The sequence below is a fragment of the Podarcis erhardii genome (assembly GCF_964252035.2).
Source record: "Podarcis erhardii genome assembly, chromosome: 1".
In the NCBI taxonomy this organism is placed as follows: domain Eukaryota; kingdom Metazoa; phylum Chordata; class Lepidosauria; order Squamata; family Lacertidae; genus Podarcis; species Podarcis erhardii.
This window is the reverse complement of record NC_138497.1, coordinates 71457957-71476484: the sequence shown is the minus strand read 5'-3', so window position 1 is coordinate 71476484 and position 18528 is coordinate 71457957. Positions and strand designations below refer to the sequence as shown.

Genomic DNA, 18528 nt, shown 5'->3' with positions numbered 1-18528 from the left:
ACAAATAATTAATAATAGATAATGCAGCAGCAGCAACAACAACAAAACAACAACAACAATAGATATTGCATATGATGTACATGAGTACTTGGAAATGCTATACAAAATTTCTATTTATTAAAATAGTGACTTAGTATGGAAGGTGAAATTGGAGACAGACACTTTCCCCAATGCCTGGCTGTCCTATGTCTCCCCTCAGCATTCTCCATCTTTCCATCTTGTCACCACCCCCCCATATTACTGCAGACATATATTCTCTTACCCAGATTAAAGCCTGCAAGTAAAGCAGAGTGTTTCCCCAACCTGCAGAGAAAGAGGATTGGAGCTGAAAGTCCAAGCTGAAATGTGGGTGCATGTGAGTGTATTGTGCTCACATGTAAGCAAGCACAATATGTGACAGTGTGGAACATGTTTATTGCTACATGGTTCAGAAGCAAAGATCAGTTGCTGAAACTTTACGGAATGTTATCACAAGAAATGTTATTGGATCTTATTGAATCTTGGGTTGTTGTTTTTTTAAAAAAACCCCAAAACAAACACCTGGTCTTCCACCCTGTTTCTCCTATCTTTTAAATTTTATTTCCTGCATCATTCTCCACCCCTCCACTGAATTATCTAATGCTAATTAGCCTCAAACAGTGACTGATCCAGTTGGTCTATAGCCACATGCCCTACCATAAGGTTACCAGATTTTTTTCCAATGAATCTGGGGACACTTCATTGAAATCAGTCGGAATGATAGGATTTTGTCAGGGGACTGATTTGTAAATCTGGGGACTGTCCCTGGGAAATGGGGATGTCTGGTAACCTTACCCTACTGTCTCATGTAGGGCTCTCCAAAACAGCACATCAGCTGCAAGCTTTTAGGACATCAGATGATGTGGTCAGGACTGTGTGCTCAAAGGAAGATGTGTGGGCAAGCAGAGATGGTCTTCATCTACATGTATGTAGAAGGTTAGCTTGCTTCTGAAAAGATGTGGGCCATCTCTTTTGCAATTGCATACTTAGCTAATATTTAACAGATTTGTATTTTTAATCTAGGATTATATTACATGAATATCTTGCTGCCTTCTGGAGAGAGTTTTTTTTATAATTGTTGTTGTTGTTTTGAATGCTGTTTGTTTGACACACACAGTGTTTCCGACAGACAACCTAACTTTCCTTGTATGCTGTTTATAGCTTCAGATTACAAATAGGGAAGCCACCTATTGATTGATAGACAAATCAATTGAAAACGTCAGTGCTGGTAATTTATTCCACTGAGTGCAATCCTATTTATTAATGTTGACTTGGAATTAAGTTCCACTGTTTTCAACAGGCAAATCTTCCATTATGTGAGTCTATGAGAGTTATTGGAAATCAAATATTTTTGTCCGCATACTTTACTGAAGATAATTATAATGATGTAGGGAGCACCTGGGGAACCTGTTGCTCTCCAGATTTTGCTGAACTGCAGTTACCGCCATCTCTGACCATCAGAGATGCTGGCTAGAGATGATGAGAGTCATGGGTAGAACCACATCTAGAGTGCCACAGCCTTCCCCTTCCCTGGATGAATAGTTCTGAATTCTGAATTCCCCTGCCCCCACAGGTCAGTGCATAAAAGAGGAATTACCTCTGGCTTGACCCTCATGAACACTGTTTTGTAGGATCCAGAGCGGTTTGTGTGCTTTTAAGGGTACTGCTGCTGAAACCCCCAAATTTGCGCTGATCAGAAATATTTATTCCGCTCTGCAGTGATACTGTGTCAGAACTTCAAGCTAGAGTGCAAAAAGAGAAAAGCGCCCTGGTGGAAGAGGCTGTTCAACCATCAGCAGCCGTCAGTCGCTGAATGTGCTTTACTGTTTTAGACTGTCAGTTTAGGAGCCTGTGAAAAGCTGCTAATCTGTCTGGCCTGTTGCCCTCACTAAGTTTCCCAGTGGATGGAGATCAGGCTTTTCATCTCTTGTCATTCCAAAGTGAAAATATGACATTGCATAGCTTTAATGCTATTTTAACAATGAAACATATCACAGATGGGTTTCTGGGCTGCAGCTGGTCCCATCTTGCCTAGCCATAGTTACTCTCCTTTGTGCTTGGGGACGCTGTTGCATAGCACAGTGGACAGCTCAGTGCCTTGTATGATTTCATTCTGTCCCAGAACAGTAAAACTTAGAAAATCATAATAACAACTGTGACTGTTTGCTGCTACATTCTCTCACCTTTGTACAAGTTGACTGTCCTGGGAAGTGAGAGTGTAACAAAGCAGCCACAACAAGGAAAGCAAAAACAGGGAATAAGGCTGATTACAGTGTCTTGTTAAGTTCATGATGTCTGAATTATCATTTCTGGCACATTTGTAAGCCCAGAACACCCCTTCTGCAGAATGAATAACCTCAACTGACACAGACTTTATGATTATGCCATGTCATTACACCATGTGTGTCATGGCAGGAACATTTGCCTTATTCATGAAGAAGTCTTGGAATGTGCAGCCATGTATAATGATTTGCGAAACAGCCAAACAATTAGGACACAGATTTCAATTACAAATAGCAGGAAATCTTATTTTGGCTACACAAACAGTACAATTTGGGAAAATAAACATAGCATTTAGAGTCAGCTTCCCACAGTGCCAAGAACAGCATAATTATATCTGGTGGTATTATAAATAATCTGTGGGGTTCTCTTCTCTTCCATCGCCAGCAAAAATGACACTAAATTATAATTTCCATAAATGTACCGAGTGGCTTCAGTGGCTTCATGAGCTGAAGCATCCTTCCCACTTAAGCTTGTTCAAGCCTGTTTGTTAGGTATCTTCAGAGGTTTACCTGGTGAAGAGTTTCTTCTGTATCTTTGCTATGTGCATTACATATAATGCTGCACGTGATGTGCTCTCACCTACAGGGGTCTGAACACTCCAACTGAGACTTCCTTGTGCTGCAGAATGTACTCAATGAGGCTGCATTAACTGGCTACAGAGGACTTCCAATAGGATGTTGGTTGGGGAGCCCACCTTATTTCCAGTGTTCAAAACTCCCATCGTTCTAAGTGCATTTTGCGACAGGGAATTTCATTAGCGTGAGCAGTTTCTGAGCACTGGGTGCAGTAATGCGCCTAAGATTTTGGATTCAAACTGCAGAGTGGAAGGAAATGAGGACCTTTTTCTGCCTCCCCACTTCTAGCTACTCTTTGAAGACTGGAGAAGAGACCCTCTTAAGGATATTAGGGGGGTGGGCAGGGGAAGGACTAGACCATGTGAAAAATGAACATAATATTTTAGCTGCAGTTCATTCATTTTCAGCTTTGTATTCTTGTTATAAAAAAGTGCACCTAGACATTCCATTGTTGCACCCATAACCTAGATTTAAGGTGCCATTTAGCACCTAGCTTTCATTTCTCAGTTTCTAACACTGCTTATTTCACAGTCCCCCACCAGCAGATGCCAGGATACCTTTCTAAATGCCATGGCCCAACAGTACCAGAAGTTTCCTCTGTTCAAAGTGGAACTTTCCTGGATCATGGATGAAGGCTTTCCCTTGGCTCTGAGGGCTCCAGATTGTACTTGTATGTGGCTCCAGAAGAGACCTCTTCTGGTCACATGCCATGATCCCTGGGATCATCCATGACTCCCAGGTACTTGAGGCATCAAACCTGTCAACCCCAGAAGGCTCCTGGTTGGGGTAGAGACTGAGTAGCTGGGGAATGCCATGAGGTCACTGCTAAACTTTCTGTTTTTTCTTCCTTAGCTGACAGGTGGTGCTCACTGATTATATTCATTGTGACTCCATGTCCACTGACTTTAGATACTTCTTTTGATCTGCTTATGTATAACTTCATGTTTATAGGGCAGGCTCGCAGAATTACATTTGGTGGGCTTTTGCCACAGAACAAATTAGGACGGATTGCAAAGCAAGGTTTTGTTTTACAGAAAACACTTCTCTATTACTATTGCAACTAAAGACCCATTTTCCTTTCTGTTCTTTTAAAATGGGTTGTAGCTCCAACATTGCACAGGAGAGGGGTTTTAGTTCATAGTTTAAACTGCAAGCTTTCCAAACACATATAGAACATTTTTGTTTGTTCTACTGCACATTGCCTTTTGCCCTGTCCAGGAAATCAGCAGTCCATGCTACTGCAATTTATGTTTCATTTCCTTCTCCTATATGCTAATTGAAAGCATTCCACATGAATGAGCTATCAAGCTAAGAAGAAGTATGCTTAAATCTAGGATGTATATGTAGTCGCTTTTGTTCCCTGTGATGTTTATTTGACTATAATTGTTCTTTCTTTTGCCTATGGGCATTATGACAGATGAGATGGAATGAGGGCCATTGCATTAATAGATTAATAAAATAGGAAGCTGAGCAAAGGGATTTTTGTTGATCCTTTCAGCACCCTAAGAATAGAGACCACAGTAGAGCAATTTCCAGCCATATTCATCTTTGGTAACAAAAGCAGCAAAGACTCTTGAGGCACCTTTAATTCTAACAAATTCATTATGATGCTGTAATCATGCGAAGTGGACTGTGGCCTACAAAAGCCTGTGGTATAATGAATTTATTTGACATTAAAGCACCACAAGATTTTTTGTTCTTACAATAAACTGAAGTATATATTTTAGATCTCGTATAATAGAATTTAGCAATCATACATTTTCATAGGAATGTAAGAAGCTGATTTACATGGCGTGAACTCATGAATTCAGCTAGCTCTGTGTTGTTTGCACTGCTTGGGAGTGACTCTCCAGGATTTCAGACAGCATCCCCCACCCCAAGCCCCACCTAAAGATGCCAAGGATAGTACATAGGGCCTTTACATGCAAATGAGATGTTCTACCACTGAGTGGTGGCTCCTCCCCTATAGAAAATATTATAATGTTTTTCATGTGTTCAGCCTGGTTCTATAAGGGCTAAGTTACTTGCATCATAAACATCGAAGATAAGTATGTGTAACCTGCAAAGATCTAGCTTTTGAAATTACTAGCAAGTACTTTTTATGAATAAGGGATAACTTAGTTGCCTCCCAGGATTGACAGCTGAGGTTGAGAAGCAACCTTGAGGTGGTTTTATCCTTGAGTCATTTGAATGAACTTGAGCTTTACTGAAAACTGGCAAGATTGCAGCCCCTGCCACCTGTTGTGCACTCTTTGCAAATGGAATTGAATCAGAAGGTCGAGAGCCATGATTTCCTGGTTGGTTTAGTTTAACCCTGTTTTTTATGGTTGCGTTACGTGTGTTGAGATATATTGAATGCTGCTATTCATTCTTGACACTGTTATTGATATCCATAATTGTTTTTGCTATAGTATACTTCAAGTTGTATCTATTATGACTCATATTGTGTAAGCTGCTTTTAGGCATAGTCTGGTGGGGAAATAGTATGTGAATGAATGACTCTTGCATCTGTGAGTGCACTTTCCATACTGCTTCTTTAAACACTAATATCTATTCCTGGTGTAATTCATGCTCATTTGAGAAAATATTGTACAGCGGTTTAAATTGTGAACATCCTTCAAATGACATACACCCTAAATATCATTAAGAACAAACAAACCTCACTTGGCCATGTAAATAGGCATGCTGCAGTAGTGAATCCTGCCCCAGAGTAATTAATGAGAAACACTTAGTTTCACTCCAAGAGGATTGTATTCCTCAATATTCAGAAAGTAGTCTGGGAACAATTGAACTTTCTCTATGTAGTAATTTTAAATGTCTGGCTTAATTGTCTGAAACAAAGGCTGTCCATCTCAGTAACCGGGACAACAGAAACTCTAGGCAATTTTGTTCTATTTGTAGATGTTGAGTCTTGGTTACTTTATTAGATTATATTTCCTTAATTAGCTAGCTCCTATAAATCTTCTGAACATAGCAGTGAGAAGAGCTATCAGTGGTTATTAAACTCATTTACTTCTGTTTTCATTCAAGTGAATTTGCAAAATAGTCTGAAATGGAAACAAAATGACAATTGAATAGGAAGGATGAAGTATATGGTATATTATTACATTGTGGAGTTTTGTCCTTTTTCCTGAATTAAATTTGGATATTTCTAAGAATGGAAGAAAGAGGTATTTACAGTGGTACCTTGGGTTACAGATGCTTCAGGTTACAGATTCTGCTAACCCAGAAATAGTACCTCAGGTTAAGAACTTTGCTTCAGGATGAGAACAGAAATTGCACGGCGGCCGTGGTGGGAGGCCCCATTAGCTAAAGTGGTACCTCAGGTGAAGAACAGTTTCAGGTTAAGAACGGACCTCCAGAATGAATTAAGTTCTTAACCCGAGGTACCACTGTATTGAGTTGTAGATTATTTGGGGAAACTACTAGGAAAAACCTGTGTTTTTAGATTCATTGGAGCATGTTTACCAGACTTACATGCTTTAATTTTCAATTTGTGACGTACATGCTCAGCAAACTACAGTGGAGAATAAAATGTGGCTTTGTAGTAAGTTTAATGGAATGATGGCATAAAACTAGTTGAAATGCTCTTTGGGCAATCTAATATCTGGTTAACATGTAGTCTCTAGGGCTGTCACTTGATTTAGAAAAGCTTACCCAATTAATCATCTGAGTTTTAGTCAATTAATGTACCGGTAATTAATCAATTAAACCTGCAGAAAGCATGCATTCTGAGAGTGTGTGTAAATATTTACGAGAAATGATAAATGTAATATTATTTCTCTCCAGTGTTTGTTATTCAGAGATGTCTTACACACCTGCTACAGTGCTAACTTTAAAGTTGCCTGACGCCCAACTTTTTCCTGCTGCCTCCTTCCTTTACTCCAGTTTCAGGTGTTGAAGAATGGAGATCATGGTGGGAATGGCCTTTGCTACTGATGACACCAGTGATGACTGCCACTCCATTTGTAGATGAGGCATCTGGTATGAGACTGGTGGCAAGCCAGCACTTTTTCCGGTGGCATCTGCCACCACAAATTCCACTAGCTGTATTGAACTCACTCAGAACACTATCCGATTCCACCACAGAACCATGCTAAATTTTGCATACTGCATTACCGGGCGGGGATCACCCATGAAGTCCTGTTCCAGCCCAATGGCAGCACTCTCATGGATATTGAAGAACTATTGTCCTCCACCATGCCAGAGACTAGCTTGGTCAAGGATGCTGTTGGGCAACAGAATGATCAATAGGCCAGCAGCACCCTCAATCTCTCTCTCTCTGGCCCAATACAGGTACGGAGTTTTTTAAGCCCACTCCAAGGATTTCTGGTACATGAGACAGTATTTCAATGGACAACACCCTCCTTCATCCTCCAGGCTAGCCTGGTGCTGTACTGACTACCCAGGTGCACACAGCTGAGATAGGTCAGGCCCACCCAGGTCACTCATCCAATTCTTGGATATATTGACACGAGGTAGGGTTCATTCCTTTTTAATATTATTGTCATCCTGAAAGACACACCTCTTCAAAAAAACACAACACCTGTTTACAAAAAAATGGCAGGAATTTCTGAACAAAATACATGTTTCGATAAATAACTTCCAGCTGACCACAAAGCCATGTAGCATCTCTCCTTTGTTACATCTTTGTATAATTTAAATCATTTCTACTGCCTCCGTTGTAAGCAACCAGAGCAATTATTGTTATCTGCAGGAAAAAATAGATTTAGACAGAACAAAGGAAGTCATGGAAATATGGGAGGGGGGGAAATAGATACTTCATAGAACTAATGATGCTGTTGTGATGCACTGCTAACTCAGGAAGTAAAGAAAGGTGCTGTATTGTTGAATGCTGGTTTCTAGCTCAGGATGTCGAGAGTCTCCAAAGAAAGAAAAAGTGGTTTGTTGTTGTTGTTTTGTGTGTGTGTGTGTGTGTGTGTGTGTGTGTGTGTTTGGATCAGTCTCCAAAAATGGCTTCTCATATCCTACCTCATATGTTTGTAAAGTTCTCTGTTCTAGTTTTTTATAATTCAAGGTCAACATCTTGAATATTATTTAGAAGATAATAGGAATCCAGAGCAGACACTAGCTGGTGCCTACCCCTATCATCCAGTGCTTAACAATACAATAAATGGCATAATGGGTTTTTGGAATTCATGTGGTGTGTTTTTTCTTCCTGTACAAAACACTGCTGGAATAATGCTGGCAGGCCTACTCAGTTCAATTACCTGTTTTAGAAAAGCCATATGGTTACTGTGATTATTTTGTATTGTTTTGCAGTATTTTATGCTGTGCATTGCCTTGATATTTATGCGAGTGGGCAGTATAAAGAAATTAAATGCAAATAAATATGACTACAATGGAATTAACACAATTACTTTTTAAAATACAGGTGTGTGATTACAAATGAATGAATATTATGTACTGTATGTACTAATTAGTATTAAAAAGAAAGCAATGAATTGATGGTGCGTTTGTTTTTCAGCAATACCAAAGGGATTTAGTCTGACAGCAGAACCCCAAATACACCCTGATTTAAATGCAATGTGATGTACAAATTGCAAAGTATTAAACTTCATGCAAATCACAATCCTAATTAAGATTTACACAGTGTTAATACTTCTGGTGGCAAGACAGGGCATGGTTCTTAGAACATTCCACTCTACTTATCACTTCCATATTATTATGGAATTCCACAAACATCAGGCCATCCTTCCGACAATTTGAATTCCCCCCAGATTTGTATTGTGTAAAAGAAACTTGGTGAGATGTGGGCAGGTGCTACCTGGGAGCATAGGACAAATTGGAACTGTATTCCAGAATGGGGTTTTAAAATAGAACATAAAAGATTATTATTAGTTCATAAAATGAATGTATTCTTAAAGTAACAATTGACTTGCAGTTTTAGTGAGATAAAGACCAAAGTTAAAATTAAAGGGGATTTTTTGGTCTTGAAGTCGGATTCCCAGTATATTGATACTGAGAAAGAGCGGCAGTGATATGAGAAGAGGAGCATTTGTGTCGAGTCTGAATTCCATTAATGTGGGAGAGAATTTGGAAGGAAAAGCAAATGTATGTTCTAGTTCAGTGTATGTTTCACAATCACTCTGGAACAAATTTAAAACAAAGCTGATTTAAGCTTTGTGTGTTTATTTCTGGAAGGCTCTATGATTAAAACATTGGTTTTCTGTTTGGATGCTTGCAAAACATATATCTGTAACTTCGTGTTTAGATACAGATATATGCTCCTGTCAGAGAGGATGGGATGAGAAAGAGTGTTTCAAGTCTGCCTAAAGCCATGCCATCTGTCCTTGAAGACACATTCCTTAAAGTGTTTGGGGGCAGACTGTGGTCACTCAGTGCAAAGGTTATATCATTCTGAACATGTTCTGAATTACTTCTATGTACAGTATTATTGTTTCATATGTCCTGTGATTTAACTCAAGGATTGAAAAGAGATTTCTTTTGCTGAGCCCTGGCAACCACAAATTAGAACCTGCTCTGAAGACTCAAACAAACAGTGGCTGTTCAAAATAATAACGTTTTTCTCCTTTGCAGGAGAAGCCTCTAAAACTTGACACTGTACATCAGAACCAATGTTGAAAATGCCCCAACTGGGAGTAAAATAAATGAATTCACATTACAGTATATGAAAAAAAATTGCTTCCTCCATCTCAGCAATGCACAAACTTTATAGACAGAAGATTTGTGAGACTGTCAAAATATAATATCTTAATCTAGCCCTAAACAGAAAAAAAAACATGTATTCTGTTTGAAGCTGTATTCTAAAAGCAGGCTTCAACAAACAGAGTACAATCCTATGATGTATCACTCTACAAATGTGTTGTGGCACTGCTCTAGTCCTTATTGTACTTCCATTGAGCTTTGATCATTTAAGTTGGTTTGGGTATGTATAGTTAGCACATTCGTTCTGTCTTTGTTGTTCTCAGGCTTCGCAACATTATCTGAATAAGAATTGGTGTAACCCAAGAAGCACAGCTGCTTCTCTGTGATGTTCATTCACATTACCATTCCCTCACTTCCCTTATATCTGGTTTGTGGGTAGCCATGAAGGGCTTTGGACTATGTAAACTTCAGGCACAACTGTGGTGTACCTAGTTTGGGAAAACTTCTCACTCTTTCCCCATTCTGGTGTCAAGGAATCGCTTCACATTCCTGTCCAGATGTTATGGAATCTTCACAATCCAGATGAGGAGAATCCATCCCAAAGCAGTTTGATTGATACCTTCTGTTTCTAGCTAAATAGGTGACATTCACTGTAGCATCAGTAGGCACCCACATGTTCAACAGGGCTTTTTTTCTTCTCCCTCTACAGCTATCCACATACCCTTCATTTGCGCTGGGTGATCCTCTGGGGTGAGGCATGCGGGGGGGGGGGGGGAGCTGCAAATGGGAAAAGAGGGGAGATGACAATCCTGAAGCCCCATTTTTCAAGCAGATTTCCATTGTACAAGTGAGCAGACATTACTGAATGCCATCTGGTATCCCCATTTGAGTGGGAATCACTTCCAGGTGTGTTTCTTGCCACATAGAGATTTGGGATACAATATCTTCCCCCTGTTGAAGAGTTCTGCTATCCAAGTGGCAGCTGTGAAATGTGTGTCATTTTAGCTTGTAGAAGAACCTAGAAAATGGTTTTCTGCCTATAGTATTTTTTAAAAACATGTGTTTTTTTTAAAAAAAAATATTTACAATCCCCCTCATGGCTTTTTGTATTTTTATTTTTGGGTTTCTAATTTTCTTTTTCATTATTATTAAAAGCATTTCTAGACTGCTCTTTATCCATGCAGATACCAGGCTGGTGCACAATAGGCATGGATGAAATTAAACATTCCACAAAGAATGTTTGTAGTACAGTACAAGTATAATAAAGCGGGGGGGGGCAATTAGTTGCAACTAAAAATAATTAGACCATTCTAAAATGCCAACTTTAAAATGCCTGGGCAAATAGATAAGTTTTGAGCTGACACGGAAATTCTACATGCTTATGGACCAAAATAGAAGTGATGTTTATAACAATTTACTGATGTATTCTCAGAAAGAAAGAAAAAACAGCCACAGGTGTGCATGTTGTTTTAACACTTAGCCCCTATTTCAAACTGGGTGCCTCTTCTCCTGCTATTTGACTTAGTAGGGAAGCTTCCATGAAGGAAAATAAGGCTGCAACCTTAACTCAACTTGGGCTTCTGAGTAGAGATGGTTAGGACTGCACTTAAGCCTATCCATGACTATTACTCATGATGGGTATATATTACCTCCAAGTGCAGAGGCGACCAGTTGCTTGGGATCATGAGTAGGAGAGTTCTGTTGTGCTCATGCCTTACTTGCAGGCATCTGGCTAGACCTCTGGTCTGATCCCAAAGGGTTGTTCCTGTGTTCTGAAGAGCTAAAGCCAGGATGGAAGCAATAACTAAACTCATCTATTCTTTTCATATGCATTTATTGCTGTTGCTTTTTATCCTTGAGAGCTATATTGCCAGCTATGCAAATGTAAAGGATCTGTACTGAAGCTGTTCAATATAGACTAGCCTAGGGAAATCATGGAAAATAATACTTTGACCCTGGAGAAAGCACTCAAATGTTCTTTCAGGAATAATCCATTTTCACAGATTTGATAATCCTCCACTTCTTGCTGTGTATATTGGATCGGTCATCTAACTCTTGTCCGTGAGCCAAGGATTTAGTTCTTTGTTTTTAGTCTGTTGTATTCCACATGCTCTTAGGAATGCTTTCATTTGTTTTTTGGGTGTACTGCATTCACTTTTTCCTGTGTCCATGGCACTCTCTCTAAATCTGTGGCGGAGACTTGGGGAACTTGCAGCCCACATTATCAGGTGTTTTCAGCCTTTGCTGTTTTCCCACCTTCTTTTTGCAGCCGTTGAAACCTGGTTTTAGACCAGCTTGGTAGTGAACCCCTCATGTAGTTCTCCTCCTGCAGGTGAGAGTGGGAAGAAAAAATGTATGCCTTTTCTCTAAGCCCGCAAATGTCCTGTACCCTAGCTTTTGCTATTGCTTTTCTACTCAGTAGTTATGTGTCCCTGCAGGAGCGATTTCCCTTGATGGAAAATGCTAATTACAAATCAATAAATTTATGAGGAAAGAGGCTGGAATAATCGTGTGTATCTTTGGGGGTTTGCCGTTAATTTTTGTATCTCCTCAGAATTGATAAAACAAGTTACTTTGATGCAAGGCGCTTAATGTTGAACAAATCTTTCCATTCATTGGCAGCGCTTTCTGTGAGAAAAGCAAAGATGAGCTGGCATGTTGACATTTCGGTCCTGTTTGCTGCACAGCTCTCAGAAAGGAGTGCTGCTAAAGGCCAGAGTTTTTGCTTGTTCAAATGTTAGTACCAGGAATGGTGAAGGAAGAGAGACAGCTGCTCCCCACTCCTGCTTTACAAGTCCAAAATTCTGTATATTAATCCCAGCTGACAAATGCTGAATACATACCAAACAAGACTTTGGTATTTATAGAATGTATATAACAATTCAAGGAACAGGCCCTGCAGTCAGCATTTCAAGCAGCCAACTAATGAGATCGTTGACAGCTCACTCTGATTTTTTTGAAATTGTTCTGTGTGTATGCTTCTTAGGGAAGTGAACCTCTGTGGAATAAATTGCACTGGCATACTGTGCTCAAATGATAGTGCTCTGCTAAACCATAAAGAAGCATGTAATGCCAGCATTATAACAGTGTTTTGTTTTCTACAGATTGTAGTTCAGTTTTGTCATGACTTGGGCTAGTAAACCGTTAAATCTCATGCTGTCCTATTCCAATCCACTGCACTCTCGACAGATTTTCAGCACACAACTTTTTTCATCTTCATTATATTTAACCCAGGATGTAGTTACCATGTGTGGCTTTGTTAAACTGTAGCTACATCTTGGTAGTGGTACCCAGGCTTCCTCAACCTCGGCCCTCCAGATTTTTTGGCCTACAACTCCCATGATCCCTAGCTAGCAGGACCAGTGGTCAGGGATGATGGGAATTGTAGTCTAAAAAAACTTCTGGAGGGCTGATGTTGAGGAAGCCTGCAGTAACCCCTGTACATAGAACTGCAGCTGGCATTGCCATCTGTCAACCCAGAACTCTTGTTGTCTGTCTCTTTAAAATCTCTATGGTAACAAGAAAGCACAATAGTTGCTGGGCTTCCTGTCCTGTGTTTTTCACTGGTCCCTTTGCCTTTCCTGCTCCTGTGCTTGTGGTAGTAAGTAGGACTTTAGTTTTGCCCCATAGCAGATGGAGGCGGTGGCAAGATGAAGGGGCCAGTGGGGAAATGAGGTGGAAGGCACAGTGGTTGAATCTTCTCCTCAAAGACTGCCTCTCCCCATGTGAGAGAGCAGCACTAGGCCCCTGCCAGGTAGCCTAGTTGGCTCATTGGATCTACACAAGACAATACACACCAGATCTTCTGACACACAATGTCACATTCCTATGGACATTGCTTGCTGCAATGTGGGAGGCCAGTGTGTGAATCTGTCCTAAAGTTTAGAGTGTATTCTGTTCTTCTCAAAATACAAATGCGGCAAGTTGCTTAGAAGGGGTTGGCATGCAACACTTGCTGTTTAAGAAATGGCAATAGCGCTTCCATCTCTGTGTGGTGCTGCATATAATTGTGAGGATTCTGTGGTTGCCCTCCTCCTTTTGCACTCCCGCCTTTTATCCTTATCCCATTGGATTGTTCTTTTCCTTGCACACAGAGTAAACCAAGCCTCTGTCACAGAGCTGGCATAAGTGATGCTGAATTCCTAGCACAGAGGGGTTTGGCCTGTAACACAATCTGAACATGCCGTATGTCAGCTCAGTCATTGTCTCTTCAGGCTGCTAAGAGTATTTCAAAGTAAAGCACCACAATAAAAAAAAAAAGACAGAGAGAAACTGTTTTTCATTTCTTACAGCAATTTCAGGCATCTTTCTGAACCTTACTACAGCAGTATGTTGACATTTGAGTGACCTTGTGTTTCTCTCTAGGAGATGGAAGCCCAAGATGAATAGTTGCCCTTCCAAAGTTATTTCTGTCATATTCAGAATAAACACTTCTAAACAGCTCTTGAGGCTTTCCTTCTAGAAAATACTCTGATTAGAGGATCTGTCAAATAAGGGACATAGCAACTACTATTGCCTGCTTGAGTAGCATCCTCAACATACTCTCAGACAAATTTTGCGAACAAAGAGGAAGCTTCAGGGGGACCATGACAGCTGCTAACATTTCATTTATTTGTTTGTTTATTGTATTTCATTTTCCTTCAAGGAGCTCAAAGCGCTTCCCCCCTTCTCATTTTATCCTCACTAAGCTTTCCAAGGTAGGTTAGGATTAGACGCAGCAACTGGCCGGCGGTTGCCCAGTGAACTTTTTGGTTTGAGTGGAGATTTGAAGTTTGGTCTTCCAGGTCCTAGTCCAACTCTCTGGCAATTACCTCACACTGCCCCCATGCTGCAATGCACCTCAATATCACATCCAGTTCCCCCCACATGATTGTCTTTTTTGACTGTCCACATTTTGCCTCATGATATTTCTGGGTACCACAGCTTTTTCTGCTTCCATGGCAGGTGGCATCTGTGATCATCCTCCAGCCCTACAAATGATGGGGAAGATCAGTGTTGGGCACTTTGTTCCAAAGGAGCCACTGTCCCTGTCAGTGAGGGCACAGCAGAATCTTCCTTTTATAACTGTACGCAGGTCCGCTCTACTTAATGTGACGTTGGTTTGGATTGTATAACAGCTCCTTGTTGTCTTAGCTTCTTTTTACTTGCTGCATGAACTCAGCTGCCATGTGGAATGATCTGAAGCAGCCTCCAGATGGTGTCTGTAGTACGTGCCTTGGTCTCAGTTTCATATATCAGTATGAAATTCACCTGTGGGGGGATTTTAAAATAAGCTCAATACACCATCAGTTCCTCATGTTTTCATAAGGCAGTGGCAGCTCCAGGGCTTTGCAAATGAAAAGGCTGTGTGGGAAACTTGATGAAGGATATGCCTTTGTGTCTCATATACTGAAACGCCACCTACATCTTGAAGTACGAAAATGTTTTTTTAAATTAATTTTTTTAATTAAAAAAAAAACATTTTTGAAGGGTTTGTTGAACCTTCTTAAGAATGTGAAACTTGGAAAAGTGCAGTGGGATTAGCCTGTAACATACTGGTAGTTTAAACATTTACAGTGGTACCTCGGGTTAAGTACTTAATTCGTTCCAGAGGTCTGTTCTTAACCTTAAACTGTTCTTAACCTGAGGTACCACTTTAGCTAATGGGGCCTCCTGCTGCCACTGCGCCGCTGCTGCACGATTTCTGTTCTCATCCTGAAGCAAAGTTCTTAACCCAAGGTACTATTTCTGGGTTAGCGGAGTCTGTAACCTGAAGCATATGTAACCCGAGGTACCACTGTATTGCCATATTTTTTCTTAAGAGGGAATTCCTGACAAAAAATACTTTGACTGAAGCAAAACCAGCAAGTATTAACTCATTTACAGTGGTACCTCAGGTTAAGTACTTAATTCGTTCCGGAGGTCCATTCTTAACCTGAAACTGTTCTTAACCTGAAGCACCACTTTAGCTAATGGGCCCTCCCGCTGCCACTGCGCCACCGGAGCAAAATTTCTGTTCTCATCCTGAAGCAAAGTTCTTCACCTGAGGTAATATTTCTGGGTTAGCGGAGTCTGTAACCTGAAGCGTATGTAACCCGAAGCATATGCAACCCGAGGTATCACTGTACTGTGAAAAATGTTAGCAAAACAACATATTTTAAATGTGCACCTAAGAGCCCATTAAAGTTTGTTCTTGATCACTGAAGTTGTGCTGTCAATTGCCATTGACGGTAGTGGGTTTGAATTAGGCATTAAAACCTCAAAGAGGCCGACACTCAGGTTGGCCAACTCTCTTCAGGTGTTCTCTGGAGCTGCATTGGAGTAAAAAAGGGGTTAAGAGATGTCAAAATGAGGTGGCTGCAAGTCTCTGCAATATACCGGTACTTGCTATAGGTAAAAGTCACTGCTCCCTTTCCATTTATGTGCTTAATGGACATCTCAGGTTGGATTTGAATGTATGTACCTTGAATTGGACCATAAAGAAGGCTGATCGCCGAAGAATTGATGCTTTTGAATTATGGTGCTGGAGGAGACTCTTGAGAATCCCATGGACTGCAGGAAGATCAAACGTATCCATTCTTAAGGAAATCAGCCCTGAGTGCTCACTGGAAGGACAGATCATGAAGCTGAGGCTCCAATACTTTGGCCACCTCATGAGAAGAGAAGACTCCCTGGAAAAGACCCTGATGCTGGGAAAGATGGAGGGCACAAGGAGAAGGGGACGACAGAGGATGAGATGGTTGGACAGTGTTCTCGAAGCTACAAACATGAGTCTGACCAAACTGTGGGAGGCAGTGGAAGACAGGAGTGCCTGGCGTGCTCTGGTCCATGGGGTCACGAAGAGTCGGACACAACTAAACGACTAAACAACAACAACACCTTGAATTGTATGTGGTATAAATATAACTTGCACTCCCTTTATATACATAAGCTAGAGGCCCTAGTGGCAAATATTCCATATATTAATGCAACCACCTGGCTCCTAGTCAAGTTAGACATCCACAAGGTAGAATGAAAAACAGGCCCTGCATGTTTGATTCTACATGCAGTATTGTGATTTTTAGCAGAATTGTGTTGCAGAATTAGTTCAAGGGATCTTATTTGACATTGCATGCAAAGTGTGTATGTGTAATACATTCATTTTCCTCTACTGGAAGCTATTTGTAGCATCCCTAATATAGCTAAATAATTTGCATTATGAATAAAATGCCTATTCAGTGAGTGGATTCTTATGACAGAGAAGCATGTAGTAGCCGCAGAAGCTTATTGCATAATGTTCACAACTATCTGCAGCTTCCGACTAACCAGCCAACCCCCAGACTGCAGACCTCCCACAGCTGCTTGGGAAACTGGAGAAGCAAGGAGCTGGTAGCAACAAGCATAATTGTGTGGCCAGGCTCTGGACTGCTGCTCCCCCATGTCATTATGGGCACTACACAGTAAGCTTTTGAGTGGGTACCACATGACTCTGCCTGATCTGCTGAAGAGGACAAAACATGCCTTGCCTGAAGGAAATTTTGACTCGTCGCAGATGATGACCTAATTACAAAGCCATCTTAAACGCCAGTTAACTCACCTTTGAAAAAAAGAACTAGAGATAATCAACGGCACTTTGGGTGAAATGGAAAGGTGAAATCTGAGTTTCAGTGTAAGGAGTTTTAGGTTATACTGACTAAAGACTTTTAGGCTATATCAGTTTGTAAATGGACAGAAAGTGGTTCTTTTTCTTCAGTAGTTTCTGGAAGTTTGTAACGGAAACAACAGCATTGCATAATTTCCATCACTTCTGATGTTACAGTATTATACGTGATGTTAGATGTAGCTCCCAATAAAGCAATGTGATACTGTTTAAAATGTGACCTTAGATTATTTGCACTGTTCAGTGTGGGAAGAGAGGGGGCGATGGGGATGGAAATGCATCTCACCAATTTTTGTCCCATTCGTGTCAGGCCTATATTTTGCTGGATGACTCCTTAGCGGACCCTGCAGCCTGGATCATCTCTCAGTGTATGTACGTTGCAGTGGCGGACTTTCGGTTTAAAATTTTTACTGACACTCTGTGTGACACCAAAATCCGGTGCCTCTTGCTTTTCGCCTTTCATTGTTTGTCATTGTTGGGCACCCCCTGTGGTACCCTCTTGGCTCACCACCTCCTGCGGGTGAGCCAGTCATCTCCCCTAAATCTGCCTCTGGTAGGTTGCCACATTGCTGAGAGAGGATCTGTGTCAGCTCTATTGACCAGACCCTCACTTCAGCGCTGATAAACTCTCTCTTCTCAGAACTAGCTTTGTGGAGGTTTTCTGAAGATAGAAACCTGTATTTTTAAAATGACAAGCATCCCTTCAGTGACTAATTTGACCCACCAGCCTCTGAATCCCAATCTCTGCATCAAGGAGTCCAGGAAAATGAAATCAAGGGGCCATTAGTCACTAGCTCAAGGCAGAATGGCTGCCCCTTTGACAATAATAGTGGGGTACTGGCTTCCCTGCAGAGAGTGACCTACTAAAATAATAGAAATGTACTTAAGGCCCAGTTCTGACCTCATTTTTGCCACTGTTGCTCCTACAGGATACAAACATTAAGTGAGTCCATAATTTTTTACAGGAAATCGTTTGGGAACTGATCAGCTACTTAGCAGTGGAGATTTGCTGTTTGAGAAATGTAGTATATCCGCACTAAATAAGGTTATCTAAGGTGCTGCAGAAGATCTCTTGTGACCAGGATAGCAATAGCTTATAAATCTGGTGGTTGTGTAAATATATCAGAGCCCTCTGGCAGGCAGGTTTGAGGTTAATTCAATTCATTACTGGTCATTCTATCCCTTTGCACTCCCAGCTTGTCATATTGAATGTCAGAGAGAAAGAAGTCCCATTAATCATGCAAACACTGTCTGCAGCAAAGCTTTGCATTGCACAACTGTGGGATGTACCAGCCCTTTCAACAAGATAATGGCTCTCTGGGCCAAACCAGACATGAAGTAGGAGAATCGTGAATAAGATCTCACATGTAGTTAACAGCTGATCTGCCATACAGTTATTTACTC

The 18528-nt window shown here is 40.9% G+C and overlaps 1 protein-coding gene across 6 annotated transcripts in view; it reads left to right on the top strand.

Annotated features, from left to right (window-relative positions):
• The window catches only part of TUB (TUB bipartite transcription factor), a 120661-nt gene that overhangs the window by 67152 nt on the left and 34981 nt on the right, over positions 1 to 18528 (top strand). Inside the window, exon 1 of one of the 6 annotated variants that reach the window (XM_081841444.1) lies at positions 13173 to 13260. The exons of 4 other annotated variants lie outside the window; for them this stretch is intronic. Coding sequence is in view for 1 of the 2 variants with exons in the window: in XM_081841441.1 (XP_081697567.1) it covers positions 17107 to 17114 (8 nt within the window). In the remaining variant the exon portion in view is untranslated. Of the gene's footprint in view, positions 1 to 13172; positions 13261 to 17091; positions 17115 to 18528 lie in introns of those variants that run through there. One more of the 6 variants, XM_081841441.1, reaches the window with a different exon arrangement.